This window comes from Pimephales promelas, chromosome 1, assembly GCF_988280905.1.
Source record: "Pimephales promelas chromosome 1, fPimPro1.hap1.1, whole genome shotgun sequence".
Classification (NCBI taxonomy): domain Eukaryota; kingdom Metazoa; phylum Chordata; class Actinopteri; order Cypriniformes; family Leuciscidae; genus Pimephales; species Pimephales promelas.
In genome coordinates this window covers 18,365,393-18,390,945 of record NC_142769.1, presented here as the reverse complement: position 1 = coordinate 18,390,945, position 25,553 = coordinate 18,365,393, and the positions used below count along the sequence as shown (strand labels likewise).

The following is a 25,553-nucleotide window of genomic DNA, read 5'->3' as shown; positions in this document are numbered from 1 at the left end:
TACACGCCACTTTCGAGTCAAGTGGCGTGTTATTTCTACGCATTTTGAGCTATCCACGTGTATCCACGTGTATACGTGTACGTCTACGCCATTAACGTCAGAGTGATTCCGCGTGTGTCTGTACATGGCGTCAAATGTCCACGCAAAACGAAGCAAAATGTAGATCTACATCTGGGGAGCAATCTTTTTTTCCCTAGGATAGTAAGGGAACAGTCATAAATGCCATTAACCCCAGTGACGGTTATGTTTAGGCACGGGGTTGAGGTAAGTCATATCTTTTTTTTTTCCTAGGATGGTAAGGGAACAGTCATAAATGCCATTAACCCCAGTGATGGTTAGGTTTAGGGACGGGGTTGAGGTAAGTCATACATTTATATACAGTAATAACGTTAAGTCAACGGCGTTCATAAACACGCTGAAAAGTGATAATGCGTCTTGATAGCACGCCAAAAATGGAAATATGAATTGGCGTGTCATACACACGCTACTTCATGAGATCAGTCTGGAGGTGAGGACCATCCTGCCGCATCACAAACGTCTTGTAACGGAACTCCTGACAAAGGCCTTAGGAAGGCCTTAGAGGCCGCAATACTCCTAGTAGAGTGAGACCGGGCAGCCAAATGGGATAGCTGCCCGGTTGACTCATAGGCAAGTGAGATAGCCTCAACCACCCACTTGCTCATTCTTTGCTTAGATGCAGGAGACCTTTTTTTAGGGGGTCCAAAACATACAAATTACTGTTTGGATTTATGCCACAGGGCAGCTCTGTGGACGTAAGCATCCAAAGCCCTAACTGGGCAAAGCAAATTGTGCCTTTCCTGGTCCTCATCCTGGAATGGAGGAGGACAGAAGGCCTGCAGCACTATAGATTGGGCCACATTAGTCACCTTCGGAACATAACCTGGTCTAGGATGAAGGAATGCTTTGACCATGCCAGGTGCAAATACCAAGCACGAGGGTACAACCAACAGAGCCTGAAGATCTCCTATTCTTTTAAGAGGCAAAATAGCAAGGAGGAACAGAGTTTTTAGAGTAAGAAAACTGTCTGGAACCTCCTCCAGGGGCTCGAAGGGAGCCTGGGAAAGGCCTTTCAAAGAGGACAATCAGTCCCAAGTCGGTACCCTAGTGCGCTCAGCATGCCTCAGCCTCAAAGTGCCATGAAGAAAACGAGATACCAACGGGTCATTTCCCACAGATATTCCACCCAAAGGAATGTGGTAAGCGCCTATGGCCGCCAAAAAAAATTCAACGTGGATGGAGATAGACCTGCAGTGAACCGGTCCTGCAGAACTGAACCGACCGGGCAGTTAACTGGGTTCAACTGATGGTCACTGCACCAGGAAGTAAAAACTCTCCATTTTAAAGCATAAAGTTTTCTCGTGGAGGGAGCTCTGGATTGTAGAATGGTCTCCACAACCTTGGTTAAGAGACCTGACCCTATGAGCTGGACCCCCTCAGAGGCCAAGCCCACAGGTTCCACAGTTCGGGACGAGGGTGAAATATCGAGCCTCCTGCCTGGGACAACAGGTCCCTCCTGACGGGAATCTCCATGGGAGGTCCGTTGAGGAGAGACACAAGATCTGCAAACCAAACTCTGCCGGGCTCACCGCGGGATTATAAGAAGCAGGCATAGATGGTCCCTGCAAACTCTTTCCAAAACTCCCAGGAGCAGAGGGAGAACACGGAGAACACGTCTGTACCATCACATCCAGTCCGCATTGAACCACAAACTAAAAGTGAGAAAATTAAGCCGACTGTACTTAATGAGGAAAGAGTTGATGACAGTTACCAACCTTTTATCTTGAAAGCAATAATGTCCTTAACTGGAAATCATGAGGATCAAAAATAAATAAGGATTCTCAGAGACACAAGATTGCACTTCCTTAATTGTGGCAGATACATCAGTTGTCTGATGATACTTTATGTGCCCCAATCCAGAACAGTGACGTCAGGGTCTTGTCATCGTAAGGGCAGGTGACAGCAAGGCGCAGATGAAGAATTTAGTTCCAATACAAATTTTAATGTGGGTAATACAAATAATACTTCGACAGGCAGGGCAACACACACTAAATGTAACGTAACTTAAGGACTGAGAGGGAAGAACTTAAGTAGCCACAGGTATTAATTGTTATTTTTGTTAATTTAAGTGTTGATTCAACAGCAGTAATGTAGAATAAACTTGGGGGAAAAGTCACAGACTGGTCAGGCTCATCAACAATGCCATATTCTACATTCTAACAAATATAAAAAGTTTTGCTTAAGATCATGACGTCATACAGTAGGACTTTCAGTCAAGATAATATATGGATTTGAACTCAAACAGGGTCAAAGTGTTAAGTGGAAGTATTGTAACGTAGCAGTAACATGAAAACTGATAATTTTTACTTTGTTAATGTGCATTCCTGGTCTAATTATGAATGATTCATCTATTTATGTTATTCCAAATCAAAAAAGGGGTTGTCTCCACTTTGTATCAAAATGTAATGACTTCATGTTCCCCTGAAATAACTTTCCTTTTTGTAAACAGTTGTGGTAACACTTTATAATAACTGCACGCTATTAATCATTTGTTAAGCATGAGTAAACAGTTAAATCATCATTTATAAAGCATTAATATACATTAATAAGAAGTTTATAAATACATCTAAAAATGCTTTTTTCTTGATTTATAAGCATGTCTATAATGTGTTTACTAATTGTATTTTCACACTTTGTTAACGATCAGTTAATAATTTCTAAATGAAGTATAGCATTATTTACAAACCAGTTATTAAACAGTCAGTCATTCATAAGATCACTTAGAAAGTGTAAGTAAATTTAGTAAATATATATGTAGTTATAAAGCATTTAGTAGTGGTCAGTTAACTATTTTGCGAGCTCTTCTAAAGTGAGGACTATTTATGCCTTATAAAGCATTTATAAAGGAGATTTAACGGCACATCAATCTTCTAAACTGTAAAATGTAACAAACACAACACAGTGATACAGAACATAGAAATATTTACAGCCTTTAAATCTCCTTTATAAATGCTTTACAAAGCATGAATAGTCCTCACTTTAGATGCGCTCACAAACATACAGTAGTTAACTGACCACTACTAAATGCTTTATAACAACCCAAAATAACCCTGAATTACAGCATAAATACATGTTAATAAAGCATTTATTAACACACTAAGTAATCATCATTTCTGAATAATAAGATATATGGATGTACATTTAAATAGTTTATTAATCATTTACTTACACGCTCTAAGTGAGCTTATGAACCACTGAAAACTCTGTTATAAACTCTGTTATAACTGATTTATAAAAAATGCAATTCTTCATTTAGAAATGATAAACCGATCATTAAGAAAGGATGAAAATACAATTATTAAACAAATTATAGAAAAGCTTTTAAATCAAGAAGAATGCATTTATTGCTGTATTTATAAACTGCTTATTAATGTCTATTAATGCTTTATGAATGATGAATTAACTGTTTACTAATACTTACTTAATGGTTATTATAAAGTGTTACCCAAAATGTTTTATTTAATAAAAAATCAATTGTGAAAAAAATTCAATTGTGTTGACCAGACTTTTGGACTCCACTCTATGCAAACACTGATGACAGCGAAAGACACTGCACTGGACTGATGAGTGTTAATAATTTCCCTGTGTGTGTGTTGAGTTGTCATGTACTGTGGTGATACAAGGGAGGAATGTGGAAAAATAAATGTGACAGACTGAGACAGTTTGACAGAATGTTTTGCATGAATGTCCATTTAAGGTCATCATTAGATAGATGCTCCAAAAAGCAGGTACATCTTCTGCTGCTTATAATAGCTTAATATCAAGATGACATAGAGGGTGGAGTAGTCCAGTAAGCATTTTCTATGTTTTATACAATTTTATGTTAATTGTTTCTTTTTTAGGCCACTATAGGCTATGTAGTAATCTATGTACCTCTCTGACTATTTGAGTTTTTCATTAAAATTCTCATGGAGCCATCACAAGATTGAAGATGATTGTTGGCCAGCGCGGCAAACCATTTGATATGAACATGCCTCTGACATCAGTTTGGCCTTGACAGATTATTTTCTGTGTTTACATGTCCTGCAATAAAAAGAGCATATTCCAGACTGACATTCTTTTCTCTCTTTTCCATTGGATCAGCATTGATTTAAAAACAAACCTTGATAAAAGACATTAAATACAATGGCACAAGAGTCATGTGGATGCAGCTTACTCCTCTTACTTCTTTACTATTTTTAAAATTAGGACATGGATATGGAGTATTACGTACATCATGCCATATATATATAATTATTCGAAGGCCTCCTTATCATTATTCTTATCTTTACATGGGTTTCCCTACAACAGTAAAAAGCAACTGCAAATAACAGACTATCAGCACAGAGTTCAGGAAGAAAAGAAAATGAAGAAAATAAGAAGAGAAGAAAACTGCACTTTAGATGCAATGTGCCTCTTACTCATGTTGAGTGTCCTAGAATAGATATTTTTCAGGTGAGTCTGTTGACACTGGATCAATGAACAATGCTTTGATCATGAACCCATGATTCTGTTTGAGATAAAAATGTTTTAAGCACTACAGTCAGCAAGAATAATAGTCAATAACGTCTACATTAGTATTTGTCCATATTGTTGCTCTTATTTCTTACCCACCTAAAAGATTATTAGGAACACCATACTAATACTGTGTTTCACCCCCCTTTCGCCTTCAGAACTGCCTTAATTCTACGTGACATTGATTCAACGAGGTGCTGAAAGTATTCTTTAGAATTTTTGGCCCATATTGATAGGGTAGCATCTTGCAGTTGATGGATATTTGTGGGATGCACATCCAGGGCACCAGTTGAGATCTGGTGACTGTGGGGGCCATTTAGTACAGTGAACTCATTGTCATATTCAAGAAACCAATTTGAAATGAGTCGAGCTTTGTGACATAGTGCATTATCCTGCTGGAAGTAGCCATCAGAGGATGAGTACATGGTGGCCATAAATGGATGGACATGGTAAGAAAAAATGCTCAGGTAGGCCATGGCACTATTGGCACTAAGGGGCCTAAAGTGTGTCAAGAAAACATCCCCAACACCATTACACCACCACCACCAGCCTGCACAGTGGTAACAAGGCATGATGGATCCATGTTCTCATTCTGTTTACACCAAATTCTGACTCTACCATCTGAAATGTCTCAACAGAAATCGGGGCTCATCAGACCAGGCAACATTTTTCCAGTCTTCAGCTGTCCAATTTTGGTGAGCTCTTGCAAACTGTAACCTCTTTTTCCTATTTGTTGTGCAGATGAGTGGTACCCGGTGGGGTCTTCTACGGTTGTAGGTTGCCTCAAGGTTGCGTGTTGTGGCTTCACAAATACTTTGCTTTGAAAGAGAGAGAAACTGTTCTGCCCATATTTGAAACCTTGTTTCCATCATTCTTTGAACTGAGTGGCACTGAAAAAATGTCCTTCTTACTCAGAGAAAATGATAGTACAGCTGCACTAGCGGCTAAATTTGTGTTAGCTATTCACAATGCCAGAGACCGCTAATTCTCCGCTAATTTGTTTTATTATTTATATATAATATGTTGATGCTTGGCAGCATTGTATTGACACAGTCATGCCAATAAAGCAAAGTTTTTTTTTCTCTCCTTATCAACACAACTGCATGAGAAAAAACAAAAGCAGGAGATAAACTGTGTTGTAAAACCTATTTTCTAAGATTAGTTTACTGCCTTATCATTGAAGGATAACCATTCACCACTGTTTTGAAGAATATGGGCCACAGCATTTGATGGAACACAATGATCATTCTTTTTCTCAAAAATGTTAAATTAGTTACACCAATAGAGTACTATAACATAAAATGGATGAAAATTCAATAACTGTACAGGAAGCCTGTATTTTTAGTACAATTCACTATGGCTCATAATTAAGCATGTCTCATAAAAAGAGTGCTGTTGTTTCATTTGAATTAATAAATTAATGATCAATGCCCATGTTTGAATCACATCACTGCCATGCTGACATTCAGACAAACATGATTGTGAGTGTGATGTTGCTTTTATAATTTAACACTAGAAGTGCCAGAATTCCATAACTGCCACAAGCGGTCATTTTGACTGTTAGATGCGAGCTCTATGATACCCAATTTAGAGATTAATGGATTTATTGTATTAGAAAATCTTAAAAACAAAACAACGCCAAACTGTACATTTAAACAAGTTTAATATCATTAGTATCTGTATGTAAGAGCTGCGCCTCCGCTGCGCGTCGGCCGGTTTACGCCTCGCCGTCGTCCATTAAAACCGCTTATACCATGGTCACTTGCCAAATAAAACATTTTTAAAACATTAGTTTATATTTTAATTAGGCTAAATATAGTTTCACCAGAACTACTTTACTAGGTGTCCTCGATCACTTTTTAACGGACACCCTGCAGCCAATCAGAATCGAGTATTCACCCAGACCATGGTATAATCCGTAATTATTGCATATTCACAACCGATAGCCTATATTCCATGTCCATTCAACATAACTCAGAACAAGATAACAACTAAAAGTATCTTATTTAGATTTTTTGACAGTGAGAGAGACAATGTCATATGAATTTGCTGTCTTCTAGTGTGTGCGTGGTTGCTGATCATTGCTGCTGATCAGCATGCCCGCTGCTTCTGATCAGTAAACCCTTAACTGTTGTCTCCTAGTCTTTGTCCGATCGTTGTGGATGATTTCTGCGTGTTTGTGCCCTGCCTGTATCCGTTTTCCATGTGTCATCCATCCATGTTCAGTACTCCTACATGCAGCGTCCCTGGGCTGTCAAGGGCTTTGACATTTGCATGAATGAATGAATCCCCCCTCTTTCAGCTCAAGTTTAGCTCACAATCTTTTTGAAAAATGCAACTTAAATGGGCGTGGATAGCTGTGAGAAGAAGGGAGGGAGTGGGTGTGGTATGTCCATCACTGTCAATGTCTCATGCATATCTACTGTCACTAAAAAGCAGTGGTAAAACATGAGGAAATGCTATATTATTTTATATAGCTGGCAAAGTTAAAGTCTTATGAAATACATTGACACTTTATTAGTTATTGTCCTTTCAAAAGTAACTGAGTGTCCTGCTACATATCTTAGCCTACACTAATCATAATTCTATTTAAAACATATTAATGTAGCCAACATGTATAATTATAATGTCATTATAAAATATATAGTGGTTTATATAGACACTATAAATGCATTTGAAAATTATTAATTTTCCACTTTAAAAAAAACGTTCCGTGCACAGCCTAGATCTACGCGCCCCCTGAACCCTCATAATAAAGATGGCTCTGCTGAGGTGGATGACTTCTCATTTTAAACACACTGTCACACCAACATGACATCATGACTTTTGCGTAAACATACATGCCACTTTCGAGTCAAGTGGCGTGTTATCTCTACGCATTTTGAGCTATCCACGTGTATCCGTGTGTATGCGTGTATGATGTCTACGCCATTAACGTCTGAGCGTGTCTGTATACGCCGTCAAATGTCCGCGCGAAATGAAGCAAAATGTAGATCTACATCTGGGGAGCGATATTTTTTTTTCCTAGGATGGTAAGGGAACAGTCATAAATGCCATTGACCCCAGTGACGGTTAGGTTTAGGGACGGGGTTGAGGTAAGTCATATATTTATATATACAGTAATAACGTTAAGTCAACGGCGTTCATAAACACGCTGAAAAGCGATTATGCGTCTTGATAGCACGCCAAAAATGGAAATACGAATTGGCGTGTCATACACAAGCTACTTCATGAGATCAGTCTGGTCACACACACCTCTGAAGGGATAGAAAAGTCCTCCGGATACAGCATCACTCGCAAGACGCAACTTGGATTAGTTGTCAACAAGGCGAAGTCCACCATTCTCCACTTGTCGCAGCTCTCTTGAGAAAATGTTTGCGGCAAACACTATAGTTTAGATAGTGTTTAGATGTGTCAGTGGTCGATGGCAAACCAACCGTCCAGGGGTGCGTTTCCCAAAAGCATCATTAGCCAACTATGGTCGCAAGTTCTGTCGTTACCTATAGAGTTCAATAGAAATTGCGACCAACTTGCGACCATAGTTGGCTAACGATGCTTTCGGGAAACGCACAACAGAGCCAGAGTCTAGCCCTGGCAGCATCGCGGGGAACATATTAAACGCACTTTGACCATGAAAACAAACACTTGCCTCCCATTATTGCCTCTCTCATGTACTATGTGATCTCACAGTGTGACATATCTGTTGTTGGAAAGATCCATGTGGTGTCATGAATAATTAAGAGACCGTTTCTTCTTAAGAAAACTCAGTATCATTAATAATTATGAGACACCGATGAGACATCAACGCAGTGCACGGCCACGTCGCAGCGAGTGATGTGGACACGATGAAGATTTTAAATCCGGAAGACGAAAAAAGTGGGAAAAATTTAACCATTTAATCCTACTATTGAATCTAACAGATTGTCTTCAATGGTGTTCAACACACATACCTCTGTTAAAATCTCAGAAAATTTGGTTTGGGATTTCATGACTTTAACTCTCCCAGCATCTGACCAGCTCTCAAGTCAGGTACCAGCAGGATTTTATTTTATTTAAGGTTATTGCAGATATAAAATTCCAAACGGCCAAAATGACTGTCGTGGCCGTTCTAGTGTTAATTCACAAGAAATTGAATTTGAGTAACTTACACACAATATTGCCAGTTACTTTGTCTATTTTTTCTCTACCAACAAAAAAGGTTTCAAACAAAGGCAAAGCAGTATGAACCGTGTGAGTCTCTGTGGTGTTTTGTTACTCAACGAATCAGTATTTTTCAATCAATGGGTTGAATGGATGATTCAAGAATTAACTTGCTGGGTGGTTCACAGTTGGAAAGCTCTGCCCTAATTGTGCATATCTTGGCTGCCAAGTCATCACACTCTGTCAAAGGATGTGTCAATTTAAAGGATCCTTCGTTTCTTATCCTTCAGCCAGCATGTTTTGAAGGATGGATAAAGTATATCCTTCACATTCTCCTATCCACCCACAATCCTTTGCACACATTCCAATTCACACACACAAAGAATTAGCAGGATATTGGTGCATCTTGGCTCAAAAAAGAATTAGCAGAAAATGAATCGACACCAAGCTTTTCCAATTTCAGCATGCCAAAATGACAGACTGTCAAACAGTTAAATCACAGGGCCTGGAAAACATTGATGTTTGTGTTCTCCCCATAAAGCATTAAACACCTTTTCTCTTGTGTTTATTTCTCTCATAATGCACATGGACTATGTGACACTCTGTTCATCATCATATCTCTCTTCCCCTTCCTCTTCATCCATCCCTCCCTCTCTGTCTTTAAATCCTGCTGCTCTTTAATGGTGGGAGACAGAGTGCCTGTGGTTTATGGCAAGCCGTTTTATCTTTTAATCATTCGCAGGATATGAATTCTTGATATCAACAATTACATTTTCACTAGTTAAAATAATAGTTTTTGATATCAGGAATTAGATTTCTTCTAGTAACAATGGTAATTTTTGAGATCAGGAATTACATTTCAACTAGTAAAAATTGTAATTCTTGATATCCACAATTCAATTTTAACTTGTAAAAACTATAATTCTCGATATTAACAGTTGAATTTCAACTAGTAAAAGCTATAATTCTTGATATTAGCAATTTGTATCCTGGGAATGGCAATAGGCAAGCCGTTTTGACTTTTAATCATTCGCAGGATATGAATTCTTGATATCAACAACTACATTTTCACTAGTTAAAATGATACTAATTGATATCAGGAATTAGATTTATTCTAGTAACAATGAAAACTTTTGATATCAGGAATAACATTTCCACTAGTAACAATGCTAATTCTTGATATCAACAATTACATTTTCACTAGTTAAAGTGATAATTCTTGATATCAACAATTAATTTTGAACTAGTAAAAATTATAATTGTTGATATCTGTAATTGTATTTTCACTAGTAAAATGTCACCATAGATTGCTATTCAAAACCAATTGTTGATATCAAGAATAGATTTCTTACTAGTTGAAATTCCAATTTCACATATCAGAAATACAATTCTTACTAGTAAAAACATTGATTTTTGATATCAAGAATTAAATTGTTACTAGTTGAAATGTTATTCTTGATATCCACAATTGAATTGCTACTAGTAACAATGTTCATTTTTGATATCAATAATTCAATTTTCACTAGTGACAATGTTAATTTCTGATATCATGAATGTGATTGTTACTAGTAAGAAAGCCATTTTAGATATCTGAAATAATATTGATATCAGAAATACATTTTCAGATATCATAAATGACTATTTTTACTAGTAACAATTAAATTATTGATATCTAGAATAGACATTTCAACAAGTGACAATTTAATTATTGATATCAGGAATTCGTATTTGTACTAGTAACAATGTAAATATTGATATCAACAAAGCAAGTTGATATCTGGAATTGCCCTTGAAACTAGTGAACATATAATTTCTAATATCTTGAATACTATTTTAACTAGTAAAAATAGTATTGCAGATATCTAGAATTGTCATTTTTACAGGTAAGAAAAGCTATGGTAATTAATTTATGAATATTAATGAGTAGTGGTTCTTGATATCACCAATTCTTGATATCAACAATTACATTCTTGATATCACGAATTACATTCTTGATATCAACAATTAAATGCGTGATATCACTTTACATTCTTGATATCAACAATTACATTCTTGATATCAACAATTACATTCTTGATATCACCAATTACATTCTTGATATCAACAATTACATTCTTGATATCAACAATTACATTCTTGATATCACGAATTACATTCTTGATATCAACAATTAAATGCGTGATATCACCAATTAAATGCGTGATATCACTTTACATTCTTGATATCAACAATTATATTCTTGATATCAACAATTAAATTCTTGATATCACCAATTAAATGCGTGATATCACCAATTACATTCTTGATATCAACAATTACATTCTTGATATCAACAATTAAATGCGTGATATCACTTTACATTCTTGATATCAACAATTACATTCTTGATATCAACAATTACATTCTTGATATCACCAATTACATTCTTGATATCAACAATTAAATGCGTGATATCACCAATTACATTCTTGATATCAACAATTACATTCTTGATATCAACAATTAAATGCGTGATATCACTTTACATTCTTGATATCAACAATTACATTCTTGATATCAACAATTACATTCTTGATATCACCAATTACATTCTTGATATCAACAATTACATTCTTGATATCAACAATTACATTCTTGATATCAACAATTACATTCTTGATATCACGAATTACATTCTTGATATCAACAATTAAATGCGTGATATCACTTTACATTCTTGATATCAACAATTATATTCTTGATATCAACAATTAAATTCTTGATATCACCAATTAAATGCGTGATATCACTTTACATTCTTGATATCAACAATTAAATTTGATATCAACAATTACATTCGTGATATCAACAATAAAAAAATAAATAAAAAAAAATTAACCGTCAGCGGTCCTCCCACTATCACATACTCGTACTTTTGGCGCCTTTCAAAGCAGTCCGAGTCCGTGTAAGATGGAGGAAGAAACAGCTTCATCAGAGCAGATAACGTTAGATGCGGCAGTTTCTGCCTTTGATAGAATTTTTGATGTCGCAAATAGAGCAAGAATGGAACTTATTCAGAGTTCATCGAACGAGAATTTGCTTGCTGCTACAAGGAGGCTTTTTCGACGTTCTCGAAATCGACATTCAGGTAGGCCACATGTTTCGAAAACCTTTCTTTTTTATCAGTTAACGTTACCAACTGTTACTCGCCTACCATACTCATTGGTTTGCTTTTTTACAATTTGATGTTGATGTTTTTTTGTTGCTGACATGAAATAGACTTGAAATAGACCATAGGCCTACTATAATTGTAAATGTAGCCTATTATGTATAGAAGTTGGTAGGCTAATTGATGTGCAAAACAAATGATTCCAAAAATTGTCTGTAAATGATTTTTACAAATTGGCCTGTTTTCCCGTGATTGGCATGACCAGGGGTGCGTTCCAAAGCATTGCAAAAAGTTGTACGGGAACGTCTCATTTCGAAAGCTTTTGCTTGCAATCTGTGCAGGCTACAGTAACTAGTGCCCTGATGAGTCTTCATTGGTGATGATGAGAGGGCTTTCGAAGCTTCGAACACGCTTCGAAACATTTACGAATCATTTTTTTTGATGATTCAGTGAGTGATTCAGAAGTGATTCAGAGCCTTATCAAACTGCCAAAGTCACGTGATTTAAGTATCAAATTAATGATCTTTGAAACCATGAGCCAATGTCTATTCTATATGGGTTTTTTTAGTTGTTGTTTTGTGTAAAAAGAAACAACCGTTTTTTTAACCTCTCAGTAGGCTAAGTAAATAGTAATAATTAAAAATAAATTAACTGTCTTTCAGTTTCTTGTTATTCCTTTTCTAATAGGATATCAAAATGGTAAAATGAACACATTGATCAGATGATTCTCTTATTTCATTTATTCAGTCTTTAATGTTCTGTTTTAAAGGTACAGCTGGAAGACGAGGAAATCTTTGTTGGAATGTTGGCCTGTTTTTGCTTCCTGGCCCAACCTTTACAAAGATACCTACAGTGGCAGAACGCAGAAAAATGACACAAACTGGATTTGGTAATTGCACAGTGAATTATGAGATTTTATTTTTATTTTATTTTTGAAATACAATAATATAGTAATGTTATCATTTTTTTCTTTCAAAACATATTTAGGTAGCCCTGTGGATGACACAGGTAAAGAAAAAGTCTCCCAAATCCAAATGAATTGGAGTTTGGCAGATTTCAAACAATGCATCTGTCAAAGTTTCCCAGATGTCAGCCTAAATTTGATTGGATATGAATTAGCTAAGGCTGACAGAGGAAAGAAATTACAGAAGCTTCAGGTTACTTCTGTCAAAGAATTAAAGCAAGCTCTTGGCCGGAGTAGGCTGTACATTCTACCATTAGCAGAATTATACCAGGTTTGTCATCATTTTCTTTGATATAATGCTTAAATGAAAAATGTTGTTGTAGTGTAAATGAAAACAACTATCTGCACAGGAATCACCACCTCCTTTGTGCCAGTCACAAAGTGCACCTGAAGCAGGAGCCAACAACTCTGAGAGTACTCCATCTGTGGTGAATGACCTTACTGATTTTAGTGGCAACACAGACACTGCAGACAGCGCAGTGGTAATTAAGAATAGACCTATAACGTTTTAAAGCAATATATACCAGAGTCTGTGTTGAAAATTTGTTCCTCATAATATTTAAGTCAGATATTTTTTTATGTGTTAACAGGTCTTGCAGCAGTGGCGATCTCTGCGGCAAGAACAAGACAAAGAATTTGAACAATCTTTAATGGCAGACAGAGAAAAAGTAAGCAACTGTATTATTTCACTGCAACTCAGCAACCACTTAAACTTTTTACTTTCTAAATTTGAATGAGTAGTAGTATTACTGTTAGTCTTGTGATACTTGAGCCAAAATGTTGAAATGTCTTTGATTAAGAATGTTATTAAAATATATTTATATAAACTTTTGAATGCTAGGGTCCTCTTTACTAATCTTGGGAAAATCGCATTTTTCTCCAGTTGCAAAACAAAAGTCCAGTTTAAAATATATTTTTTAATTTATAATTTGTTACACAAACCCATTAACCTTTAGTATATTTTCTGAATTGGCATTAATGTCTGGATAGTATAAGAAAATTAGTGCTTTAATGGTTGAAATACAAAAGAAACAATTTATTTGAGAGTATGTACACTAAACTGTTCTGTAATGTTTTTTATGAACTTGTTTCAGGGTGTATTAATAGGTGTAAACATATATTTCTATTTAAATTAAATTCACAAATTCTTTATATTATAAACAGGAGATGAGACGACAATCTTTGGAGGCGCAGGAGAAGAGTCGACTACAGGTAAATGTTATTTTAAAAAAATATAATGATTTGTTTGGTTGAAGTAAAAAAAAATACTGCATTCACGTAACCTTGGTTGCATTAAAGGCAATTGAAGACAGACGGAAGAGGATTGCGAATTATGAGGAACCCATTAATGCTGTGCCCATCAAATTCAAGTTTCCTAATGGAGTGGAAAAAATCCGAAAATTCATCTTGTCAGAAACAATTCAAGTAAATGACTCCTGATATTTAATAAAAGGATAGACATTAAGCATAGAAAACAGTCATGATTTAAAATGTGTTTGGGAAATAATATAGCAAATAGCCTGTATAATAATAATTGTATAATAATGACACTAACTGTAATCTACCTATGTTTCATGTACTTCTTTTCAGATCTTATTTGACTTTGTTGGTCAGGAAGACATGGCCAGTGAAGTGTTCTATGTTCAAGATGCGATCTCATCTACACCTCTTGAAAATAACCTTTCAGGAACACTTAATGATTACAACATCCAGGGTCATTCAACGCTTTATGTTATTTGGGGTTCACCAATTGATGTACACGTGAGTAACCCTTCTATTTATATTTTCTGCAACTATTTCTGGAGTATACACTACCGGTCAAAAGTTTTAGATTAGTACGATTTTTTATGTTTTCAAATGAAGTCTCTTCTGCTCACCAAGGTTGCTTTATTTGATGAAAAAAAAGACAAACAGTAATATTGTGAAATATGACAGTTTAAAATGACTGTTTTCTATTTTAATATATTTTAAAATGTAATTTGAAAGCTGAATTTTCAACATCATTACTGTTGCTGATTACACATCAGTTTTCAGTGTCACATGATCCTTCAGAAATCATTCTAATATGCTGATTTTATGCTCAAAAAACATCAATTATTATTTTCAATGTTGAAAACAGTCGTGTACCATTTTTCCCCAAAATTCTATGATGAATAGAAAGTTCAAAAGGACAGCATTTATTTAAAATATAATCTTTTCTAACATAAATGTGATATAAATGTCTTTACTGTAACTTTTGATCAATTGAACTAATCCTTGATGAATACAAGTATTTTCTAATTTCTTTCCCCCCAAAATAAAATATAAATTCTTACTGACCCCAAACTTTTGAATGGTAGTGATTTAATGTTACAAAAGATTTCCATTTCAGATCAATTCTGTTCTTTTGAACTTTCTATTCATCAAAGAATCTTGATCCTGAATCTTCATAAATGTTTCTTGAGCATCATATTATAATAATTTCTGTAGGATCATGTGACACTGAAGACTGGAGTAATGATGCTGTAAATTCAGTTTTGATCACAGGAATAAATTACACAAGTTCACTATATATTCACATAGAAAACCGCTGTTTTAAATTGTAATAATATTTCACAATATTACTGTTTTTTATTTTATTTATTTTTTTATATCAAATAATTGCAGCCTTGGTGAGCAGAAGAGACTTCTTTTAAAAACATAAAAAATCTTACCGATCTAAAACTTTTGACCGGTATAGTATATTTTATTTAAAATATTGGTCTATATGTACAGGAGAGTCGAGATAAACAGAACGAGGCAAGCATTCAAGTGAATTCTGGAGAAGTTCATTTCAACTCGTCCTTTTCCAACCAGTCGCTTCCATCATCATCACATGAACCAACTCCTTCTTTGCCACTGAATGATTGTCATTCCCCAACACCCCCGAACTGGTCACCTGCTCCTTCACCTCCACATTGGTCACCTGCTCCTTCACCTTTTCACACAAATCATCTCTGGTCACCTGAGCGCTCTCTCCCCACTGATCTGTCCTCTGTAACAACTGACAACTGTGAAAATATTTCAGATGAGTATGTTGTGTTTTACTTTAAGGCAGGGGTGCCCAATCCTGCTCCTGCCGATCCACTGTCCTGCACATTTCATCTCCAACCCTAATCAAACACACCTGCCTTAATGTTCAAGTGATCCTGAAGACCTTAATTGGTTGCTTCAGGTGTGTTTGATTAGGGTTGGAGATAAACTGTGCAGGACAGTCAAGCAGGTTTGGGCACCTCTGCTTTAAATAATGTAAAGAACTAAACTTTTTCAGACACATGAAAGCTAAATTATTTTACTCCATTGTGTTTTAGAGTTGATCTACAGATGATTTTGAAGAAGCTTCATAGCAGACTTGATCTCTCATGTTGTCCCACAAGTAATCAAATTAATGTAAGTCGAGATAACATATTACAAGGTAGCCTGCACGCTTTCAAACGAAGGCGCTTCAATCCAGAAGCAAGGCTGGATGTGATCTTTGTGGACTCGGATGGGGTTGGAGAAGGAGCTATAGATGATGGTGGACCTACAAGGGAATATCTTCGCTTGCTGATGAGGGAAATCCAGACATCAAAAATATTTGAAGGGCCGGAAGATAACAGACTACTGGCTCTTGATACTCATGGTGAGGATTATCTATTTGGTTTTCTTTTTTTCTTATTAAATTAAAATAGATTTATATTTCATCACATTCACTAAGTATATCACTAACTATGTATATTGTATATGTTTTTTAGCACTTGAGAATGGCTTGTACATGACCATTGCAAAAATGATTGCAGTGTGCATAGTTCATGGTGGAGTTGGCCCTCGTTTCTTTTCTGATCGTCTCTTTATGCAGCTCTGTGGTACATGTACACTTCCTGTCTCCCTTGAGGAGATTGCAGACAGCTGCTTCAGAGAAAAACTCACAAAGGTGATTATAAACTAAATTTACTGTACATTTAGTCATTTAGCAGAAGCTTTTATCCAAGGTAACTTGCATCTGACTACTAAGTCATCGTGAAGAGGCAATAACAACACATGAAGTGCTCAATACAAAGTTCTAACATTGCTCAGAGTAGTATAAGCCAGGCACGTGAGGATTTAAAGTTTTTATTTTATTTTTTTTTTATTTTTTTTTTTTTTTAAATGTTAAGTGCTCACGGAAGAGATAAAGTTAGACTTGTACATTAAACAGTCTCATCTATGCAGGTTTTTTTTTTTTTTTTCTTGTCATTTTTTTTGCAATGCTTTCTGACTTCTGATTTTTTTTGCAATGTGATTTCATGGCATAACTTTCTAATGATTTACTTGTAGATTAAAGAAGCAGACTCTGTTCAAAAAGCCAATTCAGCAATCTTGGAAGCTGGGGACAGTCTCAACATGTTGGGAGCACTCCGATTCATCTCATCACTAGAAGACAGGGATTCCTTCGTCCAATCTGCTGCAGAATTTTTTGTTAATGGGCGGACAAATGTGGCTCTCAGACAGTAAGTATCCAGCATGAGAACTGTGTAAATGCCTTACAAAGGAAAAAATTTGTAAAATGGAAAGTTTGGATGTGACTAAAATCTCATTATGACTTAATGTCCTGTGCCAGATTTGAAGAGGGATTCAAAACGTTCGGTCTGATGGACGAACTAAAAAATCATCCTGAAATCTTTGAGGACCTATTTGTTAATGCGATCAGACCACTGGAGGCAAAAGATGTTATGGCTCTTTTTGAAGTGGACTTTTCTCCCCCTGGCAGCAACAAAAGGCAGCTGGAAAACAAGACAATTTGTTTCTGGAGAGACTGGCTAATAGATGTTGAAGGTAGGGTTTTTGCTTTATCATTTAAACTTTACAATCACTTTGTGGTAATAAAATAAAATAAAAATAAATACATTGGCATTTAAAGTGATTTTGAATGACTTTTTTTTTGTGAAGTTAAATTTCTTTCAGTAATAAAAAAAATTAGTTTGCTTAAAGCCAACATACTGAAACTGATAGTCAACCTTATTCTGCTTCTTTGTGTGTCTGTCTGAATCTGTGTGGCTACAGAAGGTGACTGCAATCCGCTGACGCTAGAGATGGTGCTACAGTTCGCTTCTGGAGCCTCGTCTGTGCCGCCTCTAGGATTCCCCCATCAGCCAAAAATTGAATTTTTACTTTCTGGTCAAGAGACCAGAATATTTCCGGAGGCCAACACATGTCTTATTGTTCTCAGACTTCCAATTCACAGTACTTATGAATTGTTTAGAACTTACATGACTGAAGGTATTCTGCAGTCGCCAACTTTTGGCACCATGTAGTACCTTCATGTAAGGGTGAAAATAAATACTTCAAATAATTCTCTTAAAGGAACACTTCACTGTTTTTACATATTAAACTATGTTACTCCATTAACTAAGATGAGTTGATGCATACCTCTCTCGTCTCAGTGTGTGCACTCAATCAATCTGGTGTGTGGCGACACTCTGATAGCACTTAGCTTAGCCCAGTTCATTCATGCGGATCCAAACAGAGATTAAGTTAGAAGCAACCAATCACCTCCATGTTTTTCCAATTTAAATACATTTACCCAAGTTTGTACTGGGCTAAGCTAAGTGCTATCAAAGTGTCTATCAATCAGAGTGATTGAGTGCACGCACTGAGATGAGAGAGGTATGCATCAACTCGTTTTAGTTAAGGGAATAACATAGTTCAATATGAAAAAACAGTGAAGTGTTCCTTTATCCACCCTTATGCCATCTCAAACGCGCATTTTACTGTTTTACAGTTTATTGTCGGACTGTTCTTACCTTTAATGTTTGATTTATATTAGCACATTTTGCTTAATTTACTTAAACGGTTCAAATTCTTCTAAATTGAAAAAGTACATAACCGCAAGTTGTGATTAAATCAGTTTTAATTCTTCTAAATTGAAAAAGTACATAACAGCAAGTTGTGATTAAAACAGTAATCCTTCTAACATCTAAATGTTTGACTGCATAATTGGAGCAATAAAACCTGAATCTATTTTCATTGCATTTGTCTGAATCCTTTTTTTCACATTGTAGTCTAGTAATCCTGCTAAACAAATTATGTCGGAGCATGAAACAGATGGTGTGATATTTAACTGAAGACATTTAATAGTTTTTTTTTTTTTTTTTTTAGTGGGTCCCCTTTGAAAAAGGCAAGCATGCCGAATACATCAACATTGTCACTCTGATGGTGCATTTGAAGAAAAACACATGCTGTATTATAAATTGTATCTCAGTCATCTTGTAATATGTTTGCGATTTCTCTGCAGCATGTCTGATACTTCGCAGTAGTATCTGAGATGGTCTCAATTGCCTGCATTATGTTTTGCTGCTGCTGATGGCTCAGATTGATTCTGGGTTGCTCCACAACAACAGCTGGAAAATGATCATCATCATCATCATCATCAGTCACAGGGAAGTTGTCGATGCCATGTTCTGCCAAAAGCTCTTGTAGAGTTTGTGTGCTGTAAGGATCTTCACCAAAAACATTGCTGATCGCTCTGCAGTTTGTGTCCATGTTGGCAAGCATTCCTGCAGTCCATATTTGGACAGGTGTTTTATTGTTCTCCGTTCTGATTTTGTGGTGATTCCATCCATTCCTAAAAAGACCCAGTCTCTTTTGTATCTCTGGCAGGAAAACAATGTGCAGGGACATCTTGTGGACATCGTTATCTGGATCAAGGACCTCAGAATCCTCAAGAGTGTAGAATAAGTTGTAGAAGTACTGGAGCACATGCAGGAAGACATCTCTCCAAAGCCGCTCTATGCGCTGGTTGTGAACAGATTCTCCTGTTATGTGACTCCTCCGTTCCACCCCTTGAACCAGATTCATGAATAGGGCAATTTGTGAATTTTCCCCTCCATGGTCAGATCGCACTCGTGAAGGAAGGCCATAAAGACATGTGGCCTTCACAAACTGGGTCAGCACAGTGGAGGCACGGTTATTTGTGTTGCAGCTCAGGTAGGTTATAAGGCGAGATTTCCCATCGATGGCTCCATGTACAACAAAACCCCACCTTGTATAAAAGGCATATAAACAACACAAGGTTAAGCAATACAAAATAAGTACATTCAAAATATCTTAAAGGGATAGTTCACTTTGAAATTAACTTTTGGTATGTTTTATCTTACCTCAAGTGCATCCAAGATGTAGGTGTCTTTGTTTCCGCAGTAGTTTCAATTTTTAGGTCAAACTGTTTTTGTCTATCTGTTATATAATGGAGGTCTATGGTCACCACCTCAAAGAGCATGCACAGAGAAGTCCAGATTAAACATGATTTAATGACTCGTAAATGTAACTGCACACTGATGGCCTAAGACACAAAACGAGCGGTTTGTGTGAGAAAACTAACAGTATTTATATCGTTTTTACCTCTTGTAATCACATCCACGTCCAACTGATCTGAGGGCGTGGGCGCTTTGTGGCTGTGGTATCAAGAGGTAAAAACGATACAAATACTGTTGGTTCTCTTACGAGAGGTTCTCTCGTATTGCGTAAGCTAGATTACCCTACGCAATACTCGTTCCCTCATCTAGAGAGAACCGAGGTTACGTTAGGTAACCGATTCGTTCTCTTACGAGAGGTTCTCTCGTATTGCGTAAGCTAGCTTACGCTACGGGAAAGATTCATCTTTGCTGAGAACTTGAAGCCAAAAAATTATTCCATAATTTTGTAATCATTGTCAACGCAGTCTCTTCTGAGGCAGACCATGAGCGGGCTAGCTAGCGGCTCATTGGTTCGCTCAGAGAGAATGCACGAACCTATGGGAGAGCGGCGCCGAGTCCGCGGCCAATGAGCGGACGGCGCTCGCTCACTGCGTCAGAGCCCGCCAAAAGGGGCGTGGCTACAGTGTATAAAGGTAGCTCTCCCAGGCTCGTTCGTCGATTCTGTCAGCATGAAGCGAAACGCTGGTGGCGCAAGCACGGCCGGGAACGCAATACTCGTTCCCTCATCTAGAGAGAACCGAGGTTACGTTAGGTAACCGATTCGTTTTCTCACACAAACCGCTCGTTTCGTGTCTTAGGCCATCAATGTGTACTTACATTTACGAGTCCGAGTCATTAAATCATGTTTAATTTGGACTTCTCTGTGCATGCTCTTTGAGGTGGTGACCATAGACATGCATTATATGACTGACAGACAACAAAGGTTTGACCTAAAAATACCTACAAATAAAATTGAAACTACTGCGGAAATAAAGACACCTACATCTTGGATGCCCTTGAGGTAAGATAAAACATACCAAATTAATTAGCAGCTCCTAAACATAAATTAAGATGGGGCATATCCTGGATTGTGACAATAGATAATGATTCAATTCTTGTATTATATATTAGCGGAGTGCCATATTGATATTTTTGTGGATTTTATCAATGAAGAAAAATACCATAATTATAAAAAACGCATTATATAATTTTTTATTACTATTTAATATTAATATTAATTTTAATCTTTGCATTCCAGCTGACAGGTTTTTCTGTGACAGCATTAGTTAAGAGATTTATTGTTCTTTGAGAAAAATCAACATGTAGCTTCTGTATTGAATTAAGATCGGAATCAAATCGCTTTATCATGAAAAGCATGAAATTTGTGTCAAGCACTTAAAATAACACTTGTCTACCTGTCGTGTGAACATAATATATTTTCATTAAACTTAATGAAGTTCTGTTTAGTTACCAATTATTTTGACAACCACAATATTGTGATAAAATCAAAATGGATTTGTAAAAAAAAAAAAATTGCATTTCATGTGATTTGTTTATTTATTTATTTTTTTGCTGTTCACACTTGCTAAATATGATCAGATTCTAATTAGATATGCACAAAAATTGGGTTTGGACTGAATGAGGCTTTTTTTTAAACAGGATATAAGCCGGAAGCCCTTCCTGGTGTAACCCGCTCTTGAAGTGCACAAACTTGTGCAACCGCAGTACTAGGGCCCTGTTTCCACCTTTTATTAAGACGTGTTTTGGTCGATCGGATCACAAGAAGACGAGGGAGACAAAATTCACGTTTACATCTGGTGTTTAAATCTGTCTCTGTTGTCCACTTTCCACCATTTCTGTCCTGATTTCTTTCAGAGGGCCTATGGCAGGGTTTCTCAAACTCGGTCCTGGAGGGCCACTGTCCTGCAGTAGTTTAGCTCCAACCCTGATCAAACACACTTACCTGTGACTTTCTAGTGATCCTGAAGACCTTGATTAGCTTGCTCAGGTGTGTTTGATCAGGGTTGGAGCTAAACTCTGCAGGACAGCAGCTTTCTAGGACCGAGTTTGAGAAACCCTGGTCTATGGGTTGGTAAATATTGGCTTTATCAGATCTTTCAGTCTAATGGACGAAATAAGCTCAAGCAATGAATGTACATATGAATAGTGAAATGGAGAAGATTGAAAAACAAAGAACAGCAGCTTTTTCGTTTCTGCTCTGACAGCCACAAAACCAGCTGAACGTAGGGAGAATAGCGAGAATATTGTGTTTGGTAAATTTTTTTTGCAAACCAAACTTGGGTCTTTAACCAACAAAGTTAAAAACCCATCTGGTTCGAGCTCTACCCATAATGTTTACGCATTAGGTTAGTGGGAGGAAACTAGACAATGTTTTGTGGCTGTTTGAACATATTCTACCACAAGCGTTTAAACTATGAAAGCATCTGGTCGAATGAATTTTCAACTACCCCTGAAAGTGTTCAAAAGCTACAAAAGTTGCATATTTAAGCCTGTATTTAGCATCGTCCAACTGTGATCCGATCGACGAAAACACATCTAAAAACCAGGTAACAGGGCCAAGGACACTCTCACATGCACTCACGGGCAATTTAGTGTTTCCTGTGTGTCTTTGAATTGTGGGAGGGATGAATAGTGTATTACCTAATCAACCGCATATTTCCATCTATGTGCCATAAACTGTTTGGATGAGGAACATGGTAGACTCTTCTGGCAATGGCATTACTCCACCTGCGTGCAGTCGCAGTGGGATCGATTAGGGTAAGGGCTTCTCGGACCCTGCACCGCTGGACAAACAGCCCTTCTCCACGAAGCAGCCCCCTCATGATCTAAGGAGTAATTATAAAAGCACATTTTCATTTGACAGTATGGATTCAGAATAGTGAGTTTGGCTTTCCTTTGCCTAACACACCTCACTTCCTGTGTTGGGATAGAGACTGTGAAGTCTTCTGACATGCTGAATGAGCTCTTCCTCAGTCACTTGTGTTTGCATTTTTCTTATTGGAATTCCGAGCTGTTTAGTTTTCCTATAGAGAAATGAAGATGAGCAGCCCAGAATATTGGCCATCTGCTTAATGGTGTGTCCCTGTTTCATTAGAAACTCAATTTGCTGCTTTGAAACATTAATAGAAGGTCTGCCACGTACACCTATGACAAAAAGAAACAAAGAACAATTGAACAACAAGTAACAGACACTGCTAAGGCCGCACGGGCATTCATAACAATGTGTCTCCACTTGTCACTCTGCTCGAATACCTGTGCGGCCGTGTACAGTATGTTTTCAATCTATTAAGTAGTCTGTTTATCTAAGTGTAAAAATCACAATTTATTAAATACAATTAAATATGAAGTGTCTGTGTTCCTTTATTAGTTTGCCAAATTCTAGGAATTCCAAAAGTTTGGAATGGGAATTAACGATAATACATAGGAATTAATGGATTATGACAAAGTTGCATGTAAGCCTATAACAGAGAATGAAATAATTTTTGTTTAACCAGATTTAATTTTGTTTAACCAGATCGACATTAACAGATTTGATGCCAATTCAGCTAAATCTCTACCCTGCACATTCCTCACTCCCTTCATGGCCAAACCTCCTGCATGCACTGTGCATCCTACATTTAAATAAGACTTTTTTTATGCAACATTCATGCTTTTATGTTGCTCAAAGAAACAATCAATCAAAGTGCTACACACATATAAATGTTAGAATGTTTGAGATTGTTGCCGATGGGCTTATATTGGTTCTATCATGGTTTTAATGGCATCAAAGAGACCTTTTTTTTTTTTTTTTTTTTTGAGGAAAATTCTGACTGAGCCAGAGACGGACGTCGCAACGTCTTCAAGAACTTCGGAGCGACCCAAATAACTTACAGCCTAGTTTAAATACTTTACATGTTTTCAATTAAACGGTCTAACCTTTTATAACGGTCTAACCTTCTAATAACTTAGAGAGAACAACAATTTTACTCACCTAAATGTACACGTCCGGCAGAATAGGACCGTTCTTGCTCTACATTTTGCAGCAGCAAAATCCTTCTTAGGTCAATGAGCGAGTCCTTAAGTTCGTCCGCTGTCTCTGTTCTTAACAAACTGGCAACTCTTGATAGATTTCTGAGACATGCCTCTATGGCACGTAGATGTCGTTGACCACAACATCCATTGTGGTACGCCCTTTCAATGGCATAACATTGCCTTCCAATTTGCCTCAAAACCTCTTCTGCCATTGCTAGTTTGTTCACAGTTCATCAGTTCTTAAGCGTAAAAAATCATGCGAAAACATCACGCTCTTTTATTTGAATATTTAAGCAGTCGTCATTACTATGCACATATCCAAAAAGGAATTCATTATTATGCACATATCCAAAAACGAATTATTGATATCTGCAATAACAATTTTTACTAGTGAAAATTACATTTTTACATGTAAGAATTAAATTACAGATATCAAGAATTAAATTACAGATATCAAGAAGTATGTTTCTTACTAGTTTTAATTTCATTTGTGATATCAAGAATGTATTTCTGCGAGTGATGACGTAATTTTTTATATCAAGAATTTAATTCCTGATATCAACCACGAGCATTTCTGATATCCAGAATTTCATTGTTGATATCAATAACTGAATTGTTGATATCAACAATTCATATCCTACATGTGATTAAATATTAAAAGGGCGACTAAACTATTACAGATATCAAGAATAGATTTCTTACTAGTTGAAATTCCAATTTCACATATCAGAAATACAATTCTTACTAGTAACAACCTTTATTTTTGATATCAATAATTCAATTGTTACTAGTTGAAATGTTATTCTTGATATCAACAATTGAATTGCTACTAGTAAAAATGTTCATTTTTGATATCAATAATTCAGTTTTCACTAGTGACAATGTTAATTTCTGATATCATGAATGTGATTGTTACTAGTAAGAAAGCCATTTTAGATATCTGAAATAATATTGATATCAGAAATACATTTTCAGATATCATAAATAAAAATTTTTACTAGTAGCAAATTAATTGTTGATATCAAGAATAGACATTTCAACTAGTGACAATTTAATTATTGATATCAGGAATTCACATTCTTACTAGTAACAATGTAATTGTTGATATCAAAAATGATATTTCAACTAGTAAGAAATCTATTCTTGATATCAACAATTGATTTTGAATGGCAGCCTATGGTGAAATTTTACTAGTGAAAATACAATTACAGATATCAGCAATTAAATTGTTGATATCAATAATTGAATTCTTGATATCAACAATTACATTTTATGATATCAAGAATTCAGTTGTTGATATCAAGAACTCAATTATTGATATCAACAATTTAATTCTTGATATCAAAAAATGTAATTGTTGATATCAAGAATTCATATCCTGCGAATGATTAAAAGATAAAACGGCTTGCCATAGTGGTTGGCCCGTGTGCACGAGGGTAGTATTACGTAAGCATCAGAGAAAACGAGCATCAAGTGAAAGAGAGAGAGA

At 36.2% G+C, this 25,553-nt stretch overlaps 2 protein-coding genes across 2 annotated transcripts; one reads left to right on the top strand and one right to left on the bottom strand.

Annotated features, from left to right (window-relative positions):
* Nucleotides 1–12,894: 12,894 nt before the first annotated feature.
* Nucleotides 12,895–18,194, top strand: LOC148998404 (E3 ubiquitin-protein ligase hecw-1). Its single transcript, XM_089128496.1, has 12 exons — nucleotides 12,895–13,095; nucleotides 13,175–13,306; nucleotides 13,415–13,492; nucleotides 13,989–14,036; nucleotides 14,124–14,249; nucleotides 14,415–14,585; nucleotides 15,579–15,874; nucleotides 16,154–16,464; nucleotides 16,577–16,755; nucleotides 17,139–17,311; nucleotides 17,422–17,636; nucleotides 17,865–18,194. Exons 1-12 carry the CDS (start codon nucleotides 12,895–12,897, stop codon nucleotides 18,113–18,115), a joined length of 2,181 nt encoding a protein of 726 aa, XP_088984622.1. The 3' UTR covers nucleotides 18,116–18,194.
* Nucleotides 15,841–24,801, bottom strand: LOC148998403 (uncharacterized). The gene is made up of 4 exons (XM_089128486.1): nucleotides 24,024–24,801; nucleotides 22,962–23,197; nucleotides 22,694–22,878; nucleotides 15,841–19,842 (listed from the first exon to the last, which is right to left on the bottom strand). The coding sequence occupies exons 1-4, from the start codon at nucleotides 24,274–24,276 to the stop codon at nucleotides 19,059–19,061; spliced, it is 1,458 nt and encodes a 485-aa protein (XP_088984612.1). The 5' UTR covers nucleotides 24,277–24,801; the 3' UTR covers nucleotides 15,841–19,058.
* Nucleotides 24,802–25,553: the final 752 nt, after the last annotated feature.

Excerpts from the sequence above, each read along its gene's own strand:
- LOC148998404 (XM_089128496.1), top strand. The coding sequence starts at position 12,895 with ATGAATTGGAGTTTGGCAGATTTCAAACAATGCATCTGTCAAAGTTTC. Across the intron at positions 15,875-16,153 it reads TGTGAAAATATTTCAGATGA|AGTTGATCTACAGATGATTT; the intron begins GTATGTTGTGTT and ends ATTGTGTTTTAG. Across the intron at positions 17,637-17,864 it reads CTGGCTAATAGATGTTGAAG|AAGGTGACTGCAATCCGCTG; the intron begins GTAGGGTTTTTG and ends GTGTGGCTACAG.
- LOC148998403 (XM_089128486.1), bottom strand. The coding sequence starts at position 24,276 with ATGGCAGAAGAGGTTTTGAGGCAAATTGGAAGGCAATGTTATGCCATT. Across the intron at positions 22,879-22,961 it reads ATCCCAACACAGGAAGTGAG|ATCATGAGGGGGCTGCTTCG; the intron begins GTGTGTTAGGCA and ends ATTACTCCTTAG. Across the intron at positions 19,843-22,693 it reads GGAAATATGCGGTTGATTAG|GTGGGGTTTTGTTGTACATG; the intron begins GTAATACACTAT and ends CTTTTATACAAG.